This window comes from Panulirus ornatus, chromosome 67 (genome assembly GCF_036320965.1).
Source record: "Panulirus ornatus isolate Po-2019 chromosome 67, ASM3632096v1, whole genome shotgun sequence".
Taxonomy (NCBI): Eukaryota; Metazoa; Arthropoda; class Malacostraca; order Decapoda; family Palinuridae; genus Panulirus; species Panulirus ornatus.
In genome coordinates, this window is record NC_092290.1 from 4,032,058 (window position 1) to 4,051,551 (window position 19,494).

Sequence of the window (19,494 nt, forward strand, 5' to 3'; positions counted from 1 at the left end):
ATTGGAGGAAGTGAAGTGTTATAGATATCTTGGAGTGGACCTAGCAGCAGATGGAACCATGGAAGCGGAAGTGAGTCACAGGGTAGGGGAGGGGTCGAAGGCTCTGGGAGCGTTGAAGAATGTGTGGAAGGCAAGAATGTCATCTTGGAGAGCAAAAATGGGTATGTTTGAAGGAATAGTGGTTCCAACAATGTTATATGGTTGCGAGGCATGGGTTAAAGATAGGGTTGTGTGGAGGAGGGTGGATGTGTTGGAAATGAAATGTTTAAGGACAATATGTGGTGTGAGGTGGTTTGATCAAGTAAGTGATGAAAAGCTAAGAGTGATGTGTGGTAATAAAAAGAGTGTGGTTGAGTGAGCAGAAGAGGGTGTGTTGAAATGGTTTAGACACATGGAGAGAGTGAGTGAGGAAAGATTGACAAAAAGGACATATGCGTCAGAGATGGAGGGAAGGAGGAGAAGCGGGAGACCAAATTGGAGGTGGAAGGATGGACTGAAAAAGATTTTGAGCAATCAGGGCCTGAACATACAAGAGGGTGAAAGGCATGCAAAGAATAGAGAGAATTGGAACGATGTGGTATACCGGGGTTGACGTGCTATCAATGGATTGAACCAGGGGTATGTGAAGCGTCTGGGGTAAACCATGGATAGGCCTATGGGGCCTGGATGTGGAAAGGGAGCTGTGGTTTAGGTGCATTACACATGATAGCTAGAGACTGAGTGTGAACAAATGTGGCATTGTCTGTTCCTGGCGCTGCCTTGCTGGAGGGGGGGATGCTGTTTTGTGTGTGGCGGGATGGTGACAGGAATGGATGAAGGCAGCAAGTATGAATAGGTATATGTGCATATATATTTATATCTCTGTATGCATATGCATGTATACATTGAAATGTATATGTGTGTGTGTGGATATTTATGTATATGCATATTTATGTATATGCATATGTATGTGGGTGGGTTGCGCCATTCCTCATCAGTTTCCTTGGGCTACCGTGCTAACGTGGGAGACCGCGCTACCTCGCACACATGAGGGGGGAGGGGGTTGTTATTTCATGTGTGGCGGGGTGGCGATGGGAATGAATAAAGGCAGACAGTATGAATTATGTACATTTGTATATATGTATATGTCTGTGTGTGTATATATATATATACGTTGAGATGTATAGGTATGTATATTTGCATGTGTGGACATGTATGTATATACATGTGTATGTGGGTGGGTTGGGCCATTCTTTCGTCTGTTTCCTTGTGCTACCTCACTAACACGGGAGACAGCGACAAAGCAAATGAATAAATATATATATATATATATATACAGTAGGGTTGAGGGTCAAGTCAATTGGGAGGTAAGTTTGAATGGAGAAAAACTGGAGGAAGTGAAGTGTTTTAGATATCTGGGAGTGGATTTGGCAGCGGATGGAACCATGGAAGCGGAAGTGAATTATAGGGTGGGGGAGGGGGCGAAAATTCTGGGAGCCTTGAAGAATGTGTGGAAGTCAAGAACATTATCTCAGAAAGCAAAAATGGGTATGTTTGAAGGAATAGTGGTTCCAACAATGTTGTATGGTTGCAAGGCATGGGCTATGGATAGAGTTGTGTGCAGGAGGGTGGATGTGCTGGAAATGAGATTTTTGAGGACAATATGTGGTGTGAGGTGGTTTGATCGAGTAAGTAATAATAGGGTAAGAGAGATGTGTGGTAATAAAAAGAGTGTGGTTGAGAGAGCAGAAGAGGGCGTTTTGAAGTGGTTTAGTCAAATGGAGAGAATGAGTGAGGAAAGATTGACAAAGAGGATATATGTGTCAGAGGTGGAGGGAACGAGGAGAAGTGGGAGACCAAATTGGAAGTGGAAAGATGGAGTGAAAAAGATTTGGAGTGATCGCATCCTGAACATGCAGGAGGGTGAAAGGCATGCAAGGAATAGAGTGAATTGGAACAATGTGGTATACCGGGGTCGATGTGCTGTCAATGGATTGAACCAGGGCATGTGAAGCATCTGGGGTAAACCATGGAAAGTCCTGTGGGGCCTGGATGTGGAAAGGGAGCTGTGGTTTTGGTGCATTATTACGTGACAGCTAGAGACTGTGTGAACGAATGGGGCCTTTGTTGTCTTTTCCTAGAGCTACCTCGCACACAGGAGGGGGGAGGGGGTTGTTATTCCATGTGTGGCGAGGTGGCAGTGGTAATGAACAAAGGCAGACAGTATGAATTTTGTACATGTGTATATATGTATGTGTCTGTGTGTGTCTATATATGTATATGTTAAGATGTATAGGTATGTATATTTGCGTGTGTGGTCATGTATGTATATACATGTTTATGTGGGTGGGTTGGGCCATTCTTTCATCTGTTTCCTTGCCCTACCTTGCTAACGCAGGAGACAGTGACAATGCAAAATATGTAAATAAATAAATAAATATATATATATATATACATTGTATGTGTATTTACCATTCCCCACGTTAGTAAGGTAGCGATCCAGAATAAATGACTGAGCCTCACTTGACCCCAATCTCTGTTCCTTTTGGAAAGGTAAAACTGGAGGGGATGATTTCCAGCCTCCTCCTCCAGACCCTTTTAAGTTGTCTTCTGTGACATGCAGGGCATATGTGAGAAGTATTCTTTCTCAAAGTGCAAAAATATATGTTTAAAGGAATAGTAGTTCCAACAATATTACATGGTTGTGAGGCATGGGCTATAGATAGGGTAGTACGGAGTGTTAAAGCGAATAAAAGAGGAATTTCAGTTTAGGGAATCAGTTCAAGGTCAGTTCTCTTAGATTTGTCAAGATTTTTCTTGGATTACAACTTAGTATCTCTTTTAAAGGTATGTATTTTCTTTATCTGGTAAATCTTTTCCCCCAGCCACCCAATCATTATGAAGTTGAATGGCCTTCGTGACAGTAATCCTCGGTTAGCTGAACTAACTGCCAAACAGGTAGGTTAAAGGGCAAGATTTTTGGTTTGGGATGTTTGTGAAAAATTTGATTACATTTGGTGTGGGGTTAAAGTTAAGCCATGAATTGGTCTTCAGCTTAATAAAGGTTGTTCTCTTATGTGAGGACAGCATTTAGAAATGTAGAAGTAATCATAAATTCTTTCTATTTTCTCAGTTGTTCAGCAATGCCATGGTGCTAGCAGGATTGGTGGAAGATCCACGCACAGTCTTGTCTTCTATGAATGAGCTTCTACAGTTGGCACTGGAGAAGCATTGAATAACGCATGTGAAAACTGAATTTGCCAATGTAAAATACAAAACAGTTCACATGGTAAATTTGCTTCAGTGACCTCAACACAGCATTCATTGTACCCTGCTATTTAGGTCAGTTATACTTAATTTTATAGCGTACTTATCATATTTCATGTGGTAACAGTAGCGAAAATGGACTGTACGTAGCTACCCTATAATTGTTTGTGACTAACACTTGAAGTCATTTGCTAAAGTACAGCACTACCGTTGTAGACAAGGATTTCAGGTAAGACGTGAACATGCTAGGAAGCTTTAGGATGCTGTTATTAGTTACACATTTTTTGGCATATAGGTTGGAATATATGCTTTCAGCACACTTCATTTTTCCACTTAAATATATCTGTTAAGGTGAATTTCAAGAATAATGGTAACTTCTCTCAGAATGTTCCATCCAGTTTTCAGGATGATGCTCATAACAGTATTGAGACTCATGGTTTCAGACCATGTAGTGTTAGATTCTGTGTCATATTAAGAGAAAATATTAGTAACTGGGTTTTCCACCTGTGTAAAAAAAAATTGTGCATAGTGTTCTTTGTAGTTACTGATATATATTCACATTGTAATTTAAGTTCAAACCAGCAATGTATAATGTTTATTTTTGTTCATTAATTTGAAATGCTGAAAGATTTATTCCCAAAAAAGCAGAACCTCTATATCATATTTTTTTTTTTTACTTTTGAACATTTATTGAATTGTACATTATGAAATAAATAACATGAGATCATTAGTGCCTAATTCACTAGAAACTTGACACTGTTGTGAAACCATGTTAAATGAGCCTGATAACCGTGCTGTTGTTCACATTTACTCTCAACTAAGTTTTCTCCTTTCACACACTTTTCTAAACTCAGTCACCAGCTTCTGCAGTTTCTCAAATCAGCCACCAGAGCTGTATCATTGGAAAACAACAACTGACTTACTTCTCAGGCCCTGTCATCTACAACAGACTACATACTCGTCCTCTTCATCACTTGCATTTAGCTCAAATCCCATAAATCCTTTGCCCATCCATAAACAAATTAATCAACCATGGGGCCATCATAAACCCCTGCTGCAGACTGACCTTCACTGGGAACCAATCAATCTCCTCTCTTCCTACTCACACACATGCCTTACATTCTTGGTAAAAACTTTTCATTGCTTTTAGCAGCTTACCTCCTATGCTGTATACTCTTAAGACCTTCCACAAAGCTTCTCTATCAAACCTATCATATCCCTTCTCCAGATCCAGAAATGCTACATACAAATCCATGTGTTTTTCTAAGAATTCCTCACACATTCTTCAAAGCAAACACCTGATCCACACATCCTCTACCACTTCTGAAACCACACTGCTTTTCCCCAGTCTGAAGCTCTGTACATGCCTTCACCCTCTCAATCAGTACCCTCCAATACAATTTCCCAGGAATACTCAACAAACTTATGCCTTTGTAGCTTGAACATTCACCTTTATCCCCTTTGCCTTTGTACAATGTTGCTTTGTATGCATTCCCCCAATACTCAGGTACTTCACCTTGATCTATACATACATTGAATATCCTTACCAACCAGTCAGCACAGTTACCTCTTTTCTTTATAAATTCTACTGCAATGCCATCTAAACTTGCTGCCTGCTGGATTTCATCTTCCACAAAGATTTCACTCTTCTTTTCTCTCAACCAAACTACTCTCCCTGACCCTCTCACTTCACACACCACCCTGACCAAAACACCTTACATCTGCCACTCTATCATCAAACACATTCAACAAACCTTCAAAATACTTGCTCCATCTCCATATATATATATATATGTGTGTATGTGTGGATAGCGAGCTGTGGTTTCGATGCATGACAGTAAGAGTCTGCGTGTGAACGAATGTGGCCTTTTTTATTTGTTTTCCTGGTGCTACCTGCTGAAGCAGGGGCCAGCGATACTGTTTCCTGTGGGTCAGGGTGATGCCGGGAATGGATTGAAGGTAAGCAGGTATGGATATATCCATGTGTATATATGTCTCTGTATGTATATGTTGATACATATGTGTATATGTACTTGTATGGCCGTTTATGTATATATGTGTTCTTCGTCTGTTTCCTGGCACCAACTTGCTGATGTTGGAAATGTCGATCAAGTACTGCACTGTGCTTGATGCCAACATCACTGCAGTGTCATACCGCCCACCAAAGATGGCCCCATATCATTCCCTCTCCTGGACAACGGTGTTGGTGCCGACATTTTGGCTGGAGACGGCATCTACTCTGCTTACTTCACCTAGCTCCCTGCCAATGTACAAGCCTCTCCACTACCATCTTCACCAAGCTGCAAGCAGTATACACAGGCCCTCAGAAGGGCTTCAGGGGCTGCGGTCCGTTGGCTGTCTGTTGCCTGCTGCAATACCATCCTGCTACTGACGGAGGCGCTGCAGGAGCCGGAGTCCAGGTTCCCTCCTCACAGCCTGAGGCCCCTGGAGACTGACGGGAGTGAGGGAGATGAGAAGAGTGACTGGGGTGATGACCTTTCCAGAGAAAAGATGGAACCCTTCTCCAGGTTCATCTCTGGGGGTATCTTCAAGGTTCACAACTTCCAGCCCGGGGACCAGCAGCCTCCAGGTTGCATCACTCACCTGACCATCTCTTACATTGACCTGTACAAGTCCTGTTTCCCTAACCTGGACCAATCCTGGTTTTGACCTGTACACCGGCATAGCCAGCGGCTTGGAACTCCGGTACCATGAGAGACACAGGATTGACTTCCACTTCCACAAGGGTTACGAGGTCACGGCCAGCCACCTGAGCTCTTGCAACCTGACCCCTCGCCCTGCCGATGAACTTCACACCATCACACTCCAGATCTACAGTCAGATGGTGAAAAAGATTTTGCGCGATCAAGGCCTCAACATACAGGAAGGTGAGAAGCGTGCAAGGAATAGAATGAATTGTAATGATGTGGTATACCAGGGTCGATGTGCTATCAATGGACCGAGACAGGGTATATGAAACATCAGGGGTAAGCCATAGAAAGGTCTGTGGGGCCTGGATGTGGATAGGGAGCTGTTTTTGGTGCATTACACATTACAGGTAGTTGAGTGTGGCATTTTTTAGTTTGTTTTCTTGGTACTACCTTGGTGAAGCAGGGGATAGCAATAGGAATGGATGAAGGAAAGTGAGGCTGAATATGTGCATGTGTGTATGTGTATATATTTCCACTCATTGCACTCAATGCATAACACAAGTTTTAACTGAACAGATGGTATAGTTCAGTTTGTTTCTGGAATATTGGTATTGCTAAGGGCTTCATTTGAAAGGTATGTGAAAAAAGAGACCCTCATGACCGAAACTATTTTATTGCATTTGAAATGACAACAATATGTACATATCTGCAAGGATGGCATGTCAGCTGGTGGATGACATGATACAAAGCAATTGACTTTGTGACCTAAGTACGTCGGCTGAGATCATCCGGTCACAGGTGTGGCCAGGGGGTCATTGTGCCGCACCCACCTTCCTGCTTTTTCCTTTTTTTTTGGCTTGATGGCATTTTTGTTACAGTGCCCTCCCCCCCTAAACCTACGCCCAAAAATACAATCTTTTCCTTGTACCCCGACAGCTTTTTTTCCTACTGTCTTAAAGCATTTCTTGTGCCCTTTGAGCTACATCCTGCATATTTGCATTTCTCACATGAGTGAGTGACCAGCCAACAAGACACAGCATTAAGGAATGGCTGCTGTACTCACAAAGGGATGACAGAGCCACCTCCTTAACTGAACATTGCCACTTCTGAGGCATGACACTAACACCTCAGCAACCTTTGTCTCTCATTAATTTCACTTAGGCTGTTCAACAGATTCCTAGTGAGGCAGACTTGGGACATCATTACCTTCTTTACCTCAGGTACCACAGTTTACAGGTGGTAAAAACAAGACTTAGTCTTATAGCTTGCATAAAAACAGCCTCTGCAAAATATTTACATGGATTAATAAGATTAAAATACATCAAGTATAGCCATAATAGGCAGAGCTTTACAAAATACATAATGAAGGAATACTGATCTAACGTCCTGATTCTAGGTACAGCCTTTCTGTTTCAAGATCTCAAAGGTGGCTGGGGTGCATTCGATGAAACGATGCGAGGTGATGCAAGACACTGTCTTGGTGGCGGTGCGGCACTGTCTGGGGTCACAAAAAGATTGATTCAAGATTAAACCTGGGCTCAGATAAAAGTGTACAAATTGATGGGCAACAGGAAGAGTTCAGCTAAGTCATCATATAAAACCCAACCTGAAACCTCAAGTTTGCAGACGTTATCATCTGAGCCCCCCAGATTTTATCTTTTCTGGGCAATCAAAGCATGGCTGGTGGAAATGGAATAACAGGTACAGAGTGAAAAAAGAGGGAAATATCTGAAATTTCATTTCAGAAACCAGAAATTTGTGAAAAATTTCTGGATTCTTCAAGTAAATTTCATTTTGTAACTTGTTACACTCACACACAGTATAAAATAACTTTTGATTAAATTAATATAAAAACTACGATAAGTACAATAAGAAAATACAAATCAAGTCCTGTGTAATTAATAGACTGTATTAAATTGAAAAACTATCAAAATTTGTGTACAGATCATAGAAGCTTCACAAAATTTCAACAAAAGGGAAACCACTGATGGCCTAATCAGTTTTAGGGCTTGGTCATTCTTTTTGGCTAACCATAAAAGTCATGCCAAGTGTGTGTAGAGAAATTCATAACATCTAAAATAAAGAAACCAATATTGACCATCAATAAAGTCAATGCTAAGAAGAGTCAGTAGTAGTGATAAAATGCTTGCTTTGATGCCCATTTTCATTATTAACCGTGATTTGAAAAATTGATTATGAGACTTCGGTAGTTGGCTATTAAGGCTCATTTCCACTATTTTAAAGCTGGAGAACAAACATAATTTACACAAATTACCAAAAACTCATAATTTATCATGGTGTCATATATATATGCACAAACTTCTAATTTGCATTATAAAACCTGATGTACCAAAAATCAGTGAAAACACATTGCCTTTAAAATAGAGGCTAAATTTGTACACTTGAAACTTTAATGTTTAAAAATATGTCTTCTGGAAAAGATACTCACTACACAACCTGTGTTTTCACTGACTTCATGGGCACGTTGAAAGGGGAGCTCCTGCACTGACCAATAATCATTTCTGTGAAAAAGTAAAATTTTCTGAAGACCTTTATTGGTTTGCATTTACCAGTATAAAAAAAATTTTAAATTTTCCAAATTCTTTCCAATATGAAATATTTGACTGGGAGAAAATGATTAAAGGTTGACAGGTAGTGATCTTCCCCTTATGCCTTTATATGATGGACTAGTACCTACAAGTTTGTACACTGGCGAACATTTAGCACGCACTTGAGGAAGGACCTGTGTTCACGCTGCCGTACTGCCACCCAGACAACTGTGAGAAGCACGCCCAAGAACTACCACCATTGTCTAATACTCTGGCAGGATATACTACATAAATCAGTCTCTGGGTATGCCTTCAGTCATAACCTCCTTTGCTGTTGTCATGGTATACATATGCAGGGTGTGATTCTCGTTGCAGGATTACAGCAGAGGGCTCCTCATGCCTTTCTATTGGTTTTGCCATACAGACCCAGAGGAAAAAAGTATATGGAAGGTAATCTATCTGAAAAATGTCAGAAATCTGAACAGATTTCAGAATAAAACAATAAAACAGACAGATTTTACTAATAAAACAAGAAAAGCATATAAAAATGGTTAAAGTTAAATAAATATACAATTATACGTGGTGACTGGTTTGGAAGTTTGGGTCTCTGCAAAAATACCTGAGAATCACTGGGTGAAGACGATACTGTACATAATGGTAGAAATGTACGGCATAAACCAACAGAATTTTTTTTTTTTCTGCGACAGGAATATGATGCAATGTTGCAGGCTCAGCACAATGTCTTTCTTGTCCTATGCTGCACAAGTCATATATAAAAATAGTTTACAGTTTTGTGTTTCTTTCCGTGTTATAGTGAAGCTTCTTCATGCCTACATCTCCAAATCTTTTTTTTTAAACATGGAAAAGATAATTCTAAAAAAATCTTGGGTAAAAATCTTCATAAAATATGACAAAATAAACAATGGTACTAATACTGCATAGACAACAGTTTTGGGCAAACTGGTATGGGTAAAGCAACAAGTGCAGTGTGCTGGAGTTTTGAAGATAATACTGGGGACTAATAATTGTCCAGACACACAGCACAAGTCGCAGCTACCATGTCCACTGCCATCAAAGCTAGGGAGATGAAGTTAGAGTGGAAAATAAGGCATGCTGAGCTTCGGTATCTTACCATTGCACTTCAGTTGCAAGCAGTAAAACCAGGGCTCGGGAGACATTCATCAACTCTGAATACAAGTGGGGTCTTTTTTTTTTTTTACAATAATTCAGGATCAAATTTTGAGCCAACATAAAGTTTTATGCAAATAAATTTACTTACTGAAACTCTTCTCTCCCAAGTGCCTGTGCACTGCATTATGGGACACATGGCATTTACTAATCAAGGTGGTGGGGATGGTAATGGTGATGGTAATGGTAATGGTGGAGGCTGAGGAAGAGATATAGTGAGGGGTAAATGGAAGTGTGATGGTTGTGGAAAGTCTACCCAGTAAAAAAAAAGTTCCTTGTGATGCTAATTTACAATAGTAGGAAAATTCTACAAAACCACCTACATTAGAGTACACAGCTACAGTCACCTCGCTGGGGCATATGAGAACCAACACTCTCAGTTGACAACACAGGACAGTCTTTGTAATAATAACAGAACTTGTTCATGTCACAAATTATGAGTTTTGTACACATACTTGGCACAAAGAGGGCCTTGCAGTTCAAAATATTATTTGCATTTTTTTTTTATATATGTAAAGACATCCAACCTACATAAAAAAAAATTACCTAATAAGTCATCCAATAGTTTGTTTTATCTTTAGTACAAGATATTTACAAAACAAAAATAAAAACTTCAAGGCCCATGTCATGGAGAGGAAATGTGATTAAACCAGCTAAACTATGTCAAGCCCACTGTGGCTTCTCAGGCACATTATCCCTCTCATACAGTTAAGATCATGATCCTTAAAAAACACACTAACCATGACATAATATTCCAGATCTAAGCCCAGTCTTTTATCATTTTTGTGAGCAAAGCATGCTGAATTGGACCCATTTCACTTTCCATGGTCGATACTGGTACACGTGGCTCATGGGCTTAGCTCAAAATTTGTGGTTGCCACATACTGAGGGTGAAGACTTAGCTCTGCCCCAGTGTAGGGATTATGGAATGTAGCACTTCCGCTGGTGTCAACACGGCCACTAATTTTGTGGTGGTATTGGGATTTAATACTTGGCAGTAAGACTATATGATATGGCAAGTCCTCATCAATACACTACATTACTCTTGTTCTCTCCCGGTTCTTGGACCATTCACTGATAATTATCGACATAATAAAATAATAATAATAATAATAATAATTAAGACTGTACACTATATAACACTTCTACAGGAATGCTTCATATATACAGCACTGATATGAGGCACCAAACCGTACCCCAAGACCACCTTAATCTATTAACGAGGCAAATTGACATATGCCTTCAAAGTCAAATTCTGTTGCCGGTGCACTGCCACTAGAGGTGGGTGGGTTAGGTGTTGATGGTTGTGATGTCCGTACATTACTAGTACCATCATTGGCAGGCCGCTGATTAGCCACTGATGTTTGAGGTGCATTAGATCCATTATTCACAGTTGCAGGGCCACCTTTCACCCTATTCATGTTCATGTTAGCCTGTGGTCCACTGCCTGAGCCCTGAATAGGCTGAACCTGGTTCATAGGACTCTGACCAGGTCGAGGGCCAGGAGGACCACCAGGGGTTTGGTTCATACCCCCAGGGTTTTGGTTTATAGCCCCAGGGTTCTGGTTCATAACTCCAGGGTTTTGGTTTATACCTCCAGGATTTTGGTTCATACCCCCCGGGTTCTGGTTCATACCCCCAGTGCTCTGGTTTATACCACCGGGTGATCCACGGTTCATAGGTCCTGCAGTATTTCCAGGAGTCTGACCTCCAACTGTTGCTCCTGTTGCTGTTGTTTGGGCTGGCTGTTGTCCTTGCTGCTGAGCCATACCTGGGTTACTCAGAGGTCGTGTGGGGCCTCCTTGACCCATGCCAGGATTACTCAGAGGTCTTGCTGGTCCACCCTGACCCATCGTTGCTGGACTGCTGCCACTGCGAGGGTGCATCTGGCTTATGTTAGCAGGAGATCGTGGGTGTGCCATGCCTCCCATATTGGCTGGACTAGGGGCTTGGCCAGGACCACTCATCTGACCCATGTTTACTGGGCTCGCCCCACCCATCTGACCCCTATTAGCGGGACTCATGGGGTGCCCACTTCCACTCATCTGAGCCATAGTAGCCGGACTGCGAGCACCAGTCATTCCAGCCATTGCTGCAGAGTTTCTAGCCTGGGCAGCAGCATTTGCCATCATTTGGTTAGGTCCAGGGGGTATTTGTGCCATTGTAGTCATTGGCCCTTGTTGTCCTGGATACTGTGAGGTAACCTGTGCACCTCCCATACCTCCAGCCTGGCTCATGTGTATACCCATCCGTACCTGAAAATATGAGAGATTTAAGAAAAGAATTCTTGAGTACTGGGTTTAATAAACTTAATCTAGAGGAATCCTAAAAGCTGTGGTTATGGACAATTTTAGTTACATCACTTTGAAACCCAAAAACATAACATCTCTTGTTACTACTGGGTAACCTTTAATCAAATATGGCATATAATAGTGGTAATAATGCACTCTGCATTACAGAAATCCGAAGAGTGCAGCAACAAATTAAAATAGAATGATAAGATTTGATCACAGTTATGGGAAATGCCAGTAACAAGTTTTACAAAGTATATAACCTTAATTAATTAGTTTTGCAGGCAGTAAATACAAGTAAGAAATACATCTCTCTCCAGTCAAACTTGTCCCCATATGGAATAATGTAACACCTCACATCTGCACAGGCAATACCTGTACAACTCACTCAACAAAGATGAGTCTAATGCAATTTAATTTATGGACTCACAGTGATCGCAAAACCTGATAGCTTTCCCAAAAATATGATGTATGTTTTTGCTTATACGACCTGGTTGCTCATGTACCTCCACAAGCACATGCATAACTACTTCACAGAAGCACAATTGGCGTGATGGGTCTAGGAGAAATAAGGAAAGTGTGGAAAGAGAGGTAATTATCTAGGAAGAAGAAAATGGATGTTTGAAGGTATAGTAATGCCAATGATGTTGTATGGATGTAAGGCATGGGCTATAGGTGATGTGCAGAGGAGGATGGGTATGTTGGCAATGAAATGTCGAAGAACATAACATGGTGTGAGGTGGTTTAATCAAGTAATAAAAGGGTAAGGGAAAAGTGTGGTAATAACAAGAGTGTGGTTGATAGCTGAATAGGATATGCTGATATGGTTTAGACGAGGAAAGAATGAGTGAAGGTTGACAGAGAGAAAATATGTCAGTTTATAGAGAAAATATGCCAGAAGGGGAGGGGACAAGGATAAGAGGGAGTTGAAACTGGAGATGGAAAGACGGGGAAAATGATTTTGTAATTGGGGTCTGAATATGCAGGAGGGTGAAAAGCATACACAGGATAGAGTGAAATGGGACAATGTGACACACAGGGGTCAATGTGTGGTCAATGGACTGAGTTAGGGTATGTAAGGAGGCCAGGGGAAACCATGGAAAGGTCTAGAGCTTAGTTGTGGATGAGGAACTGGTTTTCATGCATTGCACATGAGTGAATGTGGCCTTTCTTCTTCAGTTCCTGGCACTACCTTGGTAATGGAGAAAATGGCAAAATCATGAATATATATATATATATATATATATATATATATATATATATATATATATATATATATATATATATATATATTTATTTATATATTTTGCTTTGTTGCTGTCTCCCGCGTTAGCGAGGTAGCGCAAGGAAACAAATACATTCAACAAACCTTCAAAATACTCACTCCATATCCTTCTCACATCACCACTACTTGTTATCACTTCCCTATTTGCCCCCTTCACTGATGTTCCCATTTGTTCTCTTGTCTTACGCACTTTATTTACCTCCTTCCAAAACATCTTTTTATTCTCCCTAAACTCTCATTTGCCCTCTTTTTCACCTCTTGCACCTTTCCCTTGACCTCCTGCCTCTTTCTTTTATACATCTCCCAGTCATTTGCATTATTTCCATGCAAAAATTGTCCAAATGCCTCTCTCTTCTCTTTCACAAATAATCTTACCTCTCCATCCCACCACTCACTACCCTCTCATGTGTATATATATATATATATATATATATATATATATATATATATATATATATATATATATATATTTTTTTTTTTTTACTTTGTCGCTGTCTCCCGCGTTTGCGAGGTAGCGCCAGGAAACAGACGAAAGAAATGGCCCAACCCCCCCCCCATACACATGTATATACATACGTCCACACACGCAAATATACATACCTACACAGCTTTCCATGGTTTACCCCAGACGCTTCACATGCCTTGATTCAATCCACTGACAGCACGTCAACCCCGGTATACCACATCGCTCCAATTCACTCTATTCCTTGCCCTCCTTTCACCCTCCTGCATGTTCAGGCCCCGATCACACAAAATCTTTTTCACTCCATCTTTCCACCTCCAATTTGGTCTCCCTCTTCTCCTCGTTCCCTCCACCTCCGACACATATATCCTCTTGGTCAATCTTTCCTCACTCATTCTCTCCATGTGCCCAAACCACTTCAAAACACCCTCTTCTGCTCTCTCAACCACGCTCTTTTTATTTCCACACATCTCTCTTACCCTTACGTTACTCACTCGATCAAACCACCTCACACCACACATTGTCCTCAAACATCTCATTTCCAGCACATCCATCCTCCTGCGCACAACTCTATCCATAGCCCACGCCTCGCAACCATACAACATTGTTGGAACCACTATTCCTTCAAACATACCCATTTTTGCTTTCCGAGATAATGTTCTCGACTTCCACACATTCTTCAAGGCTCCCAGGATTTTCGCCCCCTCCCCCACCCTATGATCCACTTCCGCTTCCATGGTTCCATCCGCTGCCAGATCCACTCCCAGATATCTAAAACACTTTACTTCCTCCAGTTTTGCTCCATTCAAACTTACCTCCCAATTGACTTGACCCTCAACCCTACTGTACCTAATAACCTTGCTCTTATTCACATTTACTCTTAACTTTTTTCTTTCACACACTTTACCAAACTCAGTCACCAGCTTCTGCAGTTTCTCACATGAATCAGCCACCAGCGCTGTATCATCAGCGAACAACAACTGACTCACTTCCCAAGCTCTCTCATCCCCAACAGACTTCATACTTGCCCCTCTTTCCAAAACTCTTGCATTTACCTCCCTAACAACCCCATCCATAAACAAATTAAACAACCATGGAGACATCACACACCCCTGCCGCAAACCTACATTCACTGAGAACCAATCACTTTCCTCTCTTCCTACACGTACACATGCCTTACATCCTCGATAAAAACTTTTCACTGCTTCTAACAACTTGCCTCCCACACCATATATTCTTAATACCTTCCACAGAGCATCTCTATCAACTCTTATCATATGCCTTCTCCAGATCCATAAATGCTACATACAAATCCATTTGCTTTTCTAAGTATTTCTCACATACATTCTTCAAAGCAAACACCTGATCCACACATTCTCTACCACTTCTGAAACCACACTGCTCTTCCCCAATCTGATGCTCTGTACATGCCTTCACCCTCTCAATCAATACCCTCCCGTATAATTTACCAGGAATACTCAACAAACTTATACCTCTGTAATTTGAGCACTCACTCTTATCCCCTTTGCCTTTGTACAATGGCACTATGCATGCATTCCGCCAATCCTCAGGCACCTCACCATGAGTCATACATACATTAAATAACCTTACCAACCAGTCAATAATACAGTCACCCCCTTTTTTAATAAATTCCACTGCAATACCATCCAAACCTGCTGCCTTGCCGGCTTTCATCTTCCGCAAAGCTTTTACTACCTCTTTTCTGTTTACCAAATCATTTTCCCTAACCCTCTCACTTTGCACACCACCTCGACCAAAACACCCTATATCTGCCACTCTATCATCAAACACATTCAACAAACCTTCAAAATACTCACTCCATCTCATTCTCACATCACCACTACTTGTTATCACCTCCCCATTTGCACCCTTCACTGAAGTTCCCATTTGCTCCCTTGTCTTACGCACTTTATTTACCTCCTTCCAGAACATCTTTTTATTCTCCCTAAAATTTAATGATACTCTCTCACCCCAACTCTCATTTGCCCTCTTTTTCATCTCTTGCACCTTTCTCTTGACCTCCTGTCTCTTTCTTTTATACATCTCCCACTCAATTGCATTTTTCCCTGCAAAAATCGTCCAAATGCCTCTCTCTTCTCTTTCACTAATAATCTTACTTCTTCATCCCACCACTCATATATATATATCCCTGGGGATAGGGGAGAAAGAATACTTCCCACGTATTCCCTGCATGTCGTAGAATGCGACTAAAAGGGGAGGGAGCGGGGGGCTGGAAATCCTCCCCTCTCATTATTTTTTTTTAATTTTCCAAAAGAAGGAATAGAGAAGGGGGCCAGGTGAGGATATTCCCTTAAAGGCCCAGTTCTCTGTTCTTAACGCTACCTCGCTGACGCGGGAAATGGCGAATAGTTTGAAAGAAAAAGAAAGAATATATATATATATATATATATATATATATATATATATATATATATATATATATATATGTTTCCTACGTCCGCAAGGTAGCACGAGAAAACAGATGAAGAAAGAATGGCCCATCCACTCATATATACATCTATATCTACATAAACACCCATACACGCACATATACGTATTCATATCAACATAGACACATACATACACATACAAAGACATCACAGACATACATATATACACAGACATACATATATACACACACATATATATTCATACTTGCTTGCCATCATCCATCCCTGGCACCACCCTGTCCCACACGAAACATTGCTACCCCCTCCCCCTTCAGCGAGGTAGCACCAGGAAAAAAGACAACAAGACCACATTCGTTCACACTCAGTCTCTAACTGTCATGTTTCATTTAATGCACCAAAACCACAGCTCCCTATCCTCATCCAGGCCCACAGACCTTTCCATGATTTACTCCAGAAGCATCACATATATATTACTTCATAAGTTCTATTAATCAAATATATATACACACGCACGCTTATAAATTTAATGAGGAGAGGATTTACTTTACACATAACAGCTCTCTTAATGTTCAATATACACTACTAGAAGACAGGGAAAGAAGAAAACACCTGCCAGCTCTCTGTTATGTTAGAAAATAAAACCTTACAAATTGCTAAGTCTAATATGTATATAAAATTAAAATACAACCACAGATTATTAAATGTTTTGGCTCTAGTATTCAGTATCAAAATATGTAGGCTGATCATCAAAATATACTTACAATGTTTTGATTTTTGTTTATAAATAAATGATTAATGGTTTATTGGATGTAGGCAGCCACTTGACTGAAAATACACAGTCAAGGTACTAATGATAGTACAGAAGTGGGAGGATATGAAAATTATTCAGTTGGTTTCAGTGTCAAAATATATAGGCAAGATATTGTGATACACTCAAACATCTCAAATACATCATTTCAAACATCGGAAGCTCTTAAAGTCTAGCACCTGCGAGGGTACTGGTACTTAATGAAAGCTGTAGCACTTGAACTTCTACTTAATCAGCTGCCACTTGCTTAGTCTAAAATTTGTATTTAAATTAGTATATAATTGAAGTGATTTTTTTCAAAATCTTTACGAACATTTACTGCAAAACTAAAACTTCACAAGTTGTCAGGATTCACTGCATCAGCTATCAAGTCCCTTAAGTGATTGATGGAGTGTCAACTGTGTTAAGTAATTGTTGAAGTGTCAACCATGTTAACAGATACTGCCACTCTGTTGTTCGTGTGCTGCTCATATATATCTCTGATATGCCAGTTCACTGTTTACTCAGTTTTGAACTTGTAGTAGTCGTGTCATTGCAGTCTCGAACTCGTGGTAGTTGTGTCTTTCTACTCATTATTTCTGTATTTCACTTGGCATCTACCAAGTGTCCAAGATTCAGCATGAATGCAGTGATGTTATATAGTATGAAAAAGCACCTTTTGGTTACAGTTAAGCAAAAACAGTAATTTATACAGTAATTAGAGAAGGGCACATTAGTGCATGATAATAAACCATTTCTATACGGGTCTTTCAACAATTTATTAAATAGAGAAGCAACCTAAAAAGCTACTGAAGTTCTCTGGTGAAAGTGTCAATCAAAAGACGAAGCATGGAGGAAAATGATTCAAGCAATGCTTTAGTAAAGTTTCACCTACATCTAGTCCTATGCTAATGGAAACAACCAAGAAATTTCACCAGAGGTTTGGGATAAGTGAGTTTTGTACTTTCTGGTAGAAGGTTGCTCAAATTCAAGTTACATGAAGGCATCCAGTAACTGAAAACAAGAGGCAAGATGACACTATGTTTACTGTCCTTCAATTGTACTGGACCACATACTACCCCATATTGCTACAGTAGTCTATGCAGGATAAGAAACAGAAGAATTTTCGTCAAATGCAGCACAACAAATACAGCTGAAATGTTGTTTAAAACTAATATAAAAGAGTTTACTGAGAACAGAAAACTCTAAAAGTTGCTGAAATTCATTTTGTTATCAGATCCTTTTGGCATAATATGTATCTACAATATGGGAAATTCTAACATCTAAAACATTTAGAGAGTAATAAAGATAATTTGAAGAGGACAAACTTCCAGGAAGTTCTTTCATACCATTAAGGAGAAAATAAAAGTAAAAAAACTTTATTATATAAGTTTGAATAAAAAGATATATACATACCTGTCCCTGCTGGGTCAAGGCAACCATATTAGCTTGCATCCTTGGACCTCCCTGCATAGTAGGCCCCCCTTGCATTCCTGCCCCCTGTATTCCGGGTCCAGCCTGCATCCCTGGTCCAGCCTGCATTCCTGGCCCAGCCTGCATTCCTGGACCACCTTGCATACCAGGACCTGGCTGCATTCCTGGTCCTTGCTGCATTCCTGGACCAGGCTGCATTCCTGGTCCTGGCTGCATTCCTGGTGTCCCCTGCATTCCAGGGCCACCCTGCATGGATGGTCCTTGCTGCATTGCCATAATATTCATCATCTGACTTGGGGGGCGTTGCATTCCAATGATCTGGCCCCCCTGGCTCATCATACCACCTGAACATGAGAAAGACAAAGTCAGTACCACAGATATCACTTTTATCAGAAAAGTTCCAAAATGTTTACCCTCTAAGGCTCAGTCCTCTGATCTTAACTCTACCTTGCTAATGTGGGAAATGGCGAATATGTATGCATTATTTTTTTTCATCATACTTTATTGCTGTCTCCCGCATTAGCTAGGTAGCGCAAGAAAACATGAAAGAATGGCCCAACCCACCTACATACACATGTATATACATACATGCCCACACACGCATTCCCGTTGCCACCCCGTCACACATGAAATGGCATCCCCTCCCCCTGCGCATGCATGAGGTAGGGGTAGAAAAAGACAACAAAGGCCACATTCATTCACAGTCTCTAGCTGTCATGTGTAATGCACTGAAACCACAGCTCCCTTTCCACATCCAGGCTCCACAAAACTTTCCATGGCTTACCCCAGACCCATGCCCTGGTTCAATCCACTGACAACACGTCAACCCCGGTATACCACATTGTTCCAATTCACTCTAATCCTCGCATGCCTTTCACCCTCTTGTATGTTCAGGCCCCAATCACTCAAAATCTTTTTCACTCCATTCTTCCACCTCCAATTTGAGCTCCAGCTTCACCCTGTTCCCTCCATCTCTGACACATATATCCTTTTTGTCAAACTTTCCTCACTCATTCTCTCCATATGTCCAAACCATTTCAACACACCCTCTTCTGCTGTTTCAACCACACTTTTTATTACCAAATATCTCTCCTACCCTTTCATTGCTTACTCAATCAAACCACCTCACACCACATATTGTCCTCAAACATTTAATTTCCAACACATC

General features: G+C 40.8%; 2 protein-coding genes across 2 annotated transcripts in view; one reads left to right on the top strand and one right to left on the bottom strand.

Annotated features, from left to right (window-relative positions):
• The window catches only part of Trap1 (TNF receptor associated protein 1), a 30,835-nt gene extending 26,862 nt beyond the window's left edge, over positions 1–3,973 (top strand). Inside the window, exons 12-13 of the mRNA XM_071658800.1 lie at positions 2,865–2,937; positions 3,113–3,973. Coding sequence (XP_071514901.1) covers positions 2,865–2,937; positions 3,113–3,214 — 175 coding nt within the window. The 3' untranslated portion in view covers positions 3,215–3,973. The remainder of the gene's footprint in view (positions 1–2,864; positions 2,938–3,112) is intronic.
• A 2,581-nt stretch (positions 3,974–6,554) lies between these two features.
• The window catches only part of LOC139747046 (uncharacterized), a 114,128-nt gene continuing 101,188 nt past the window's right edge, over positions 6,555–19,494 (bottom strand). Inside the window, 2 exon segments of the mRNA XM_071658799.1 lie at positions 6,555–11,889; positions 18,309–18,670. Coding sequence (XP_071514900.1) covers positions 10,843–11,889; positions 18,309–18,670 — 1,409 coding nt within the window. The 3' untranslated portion in view covers positions 6,555–10,842.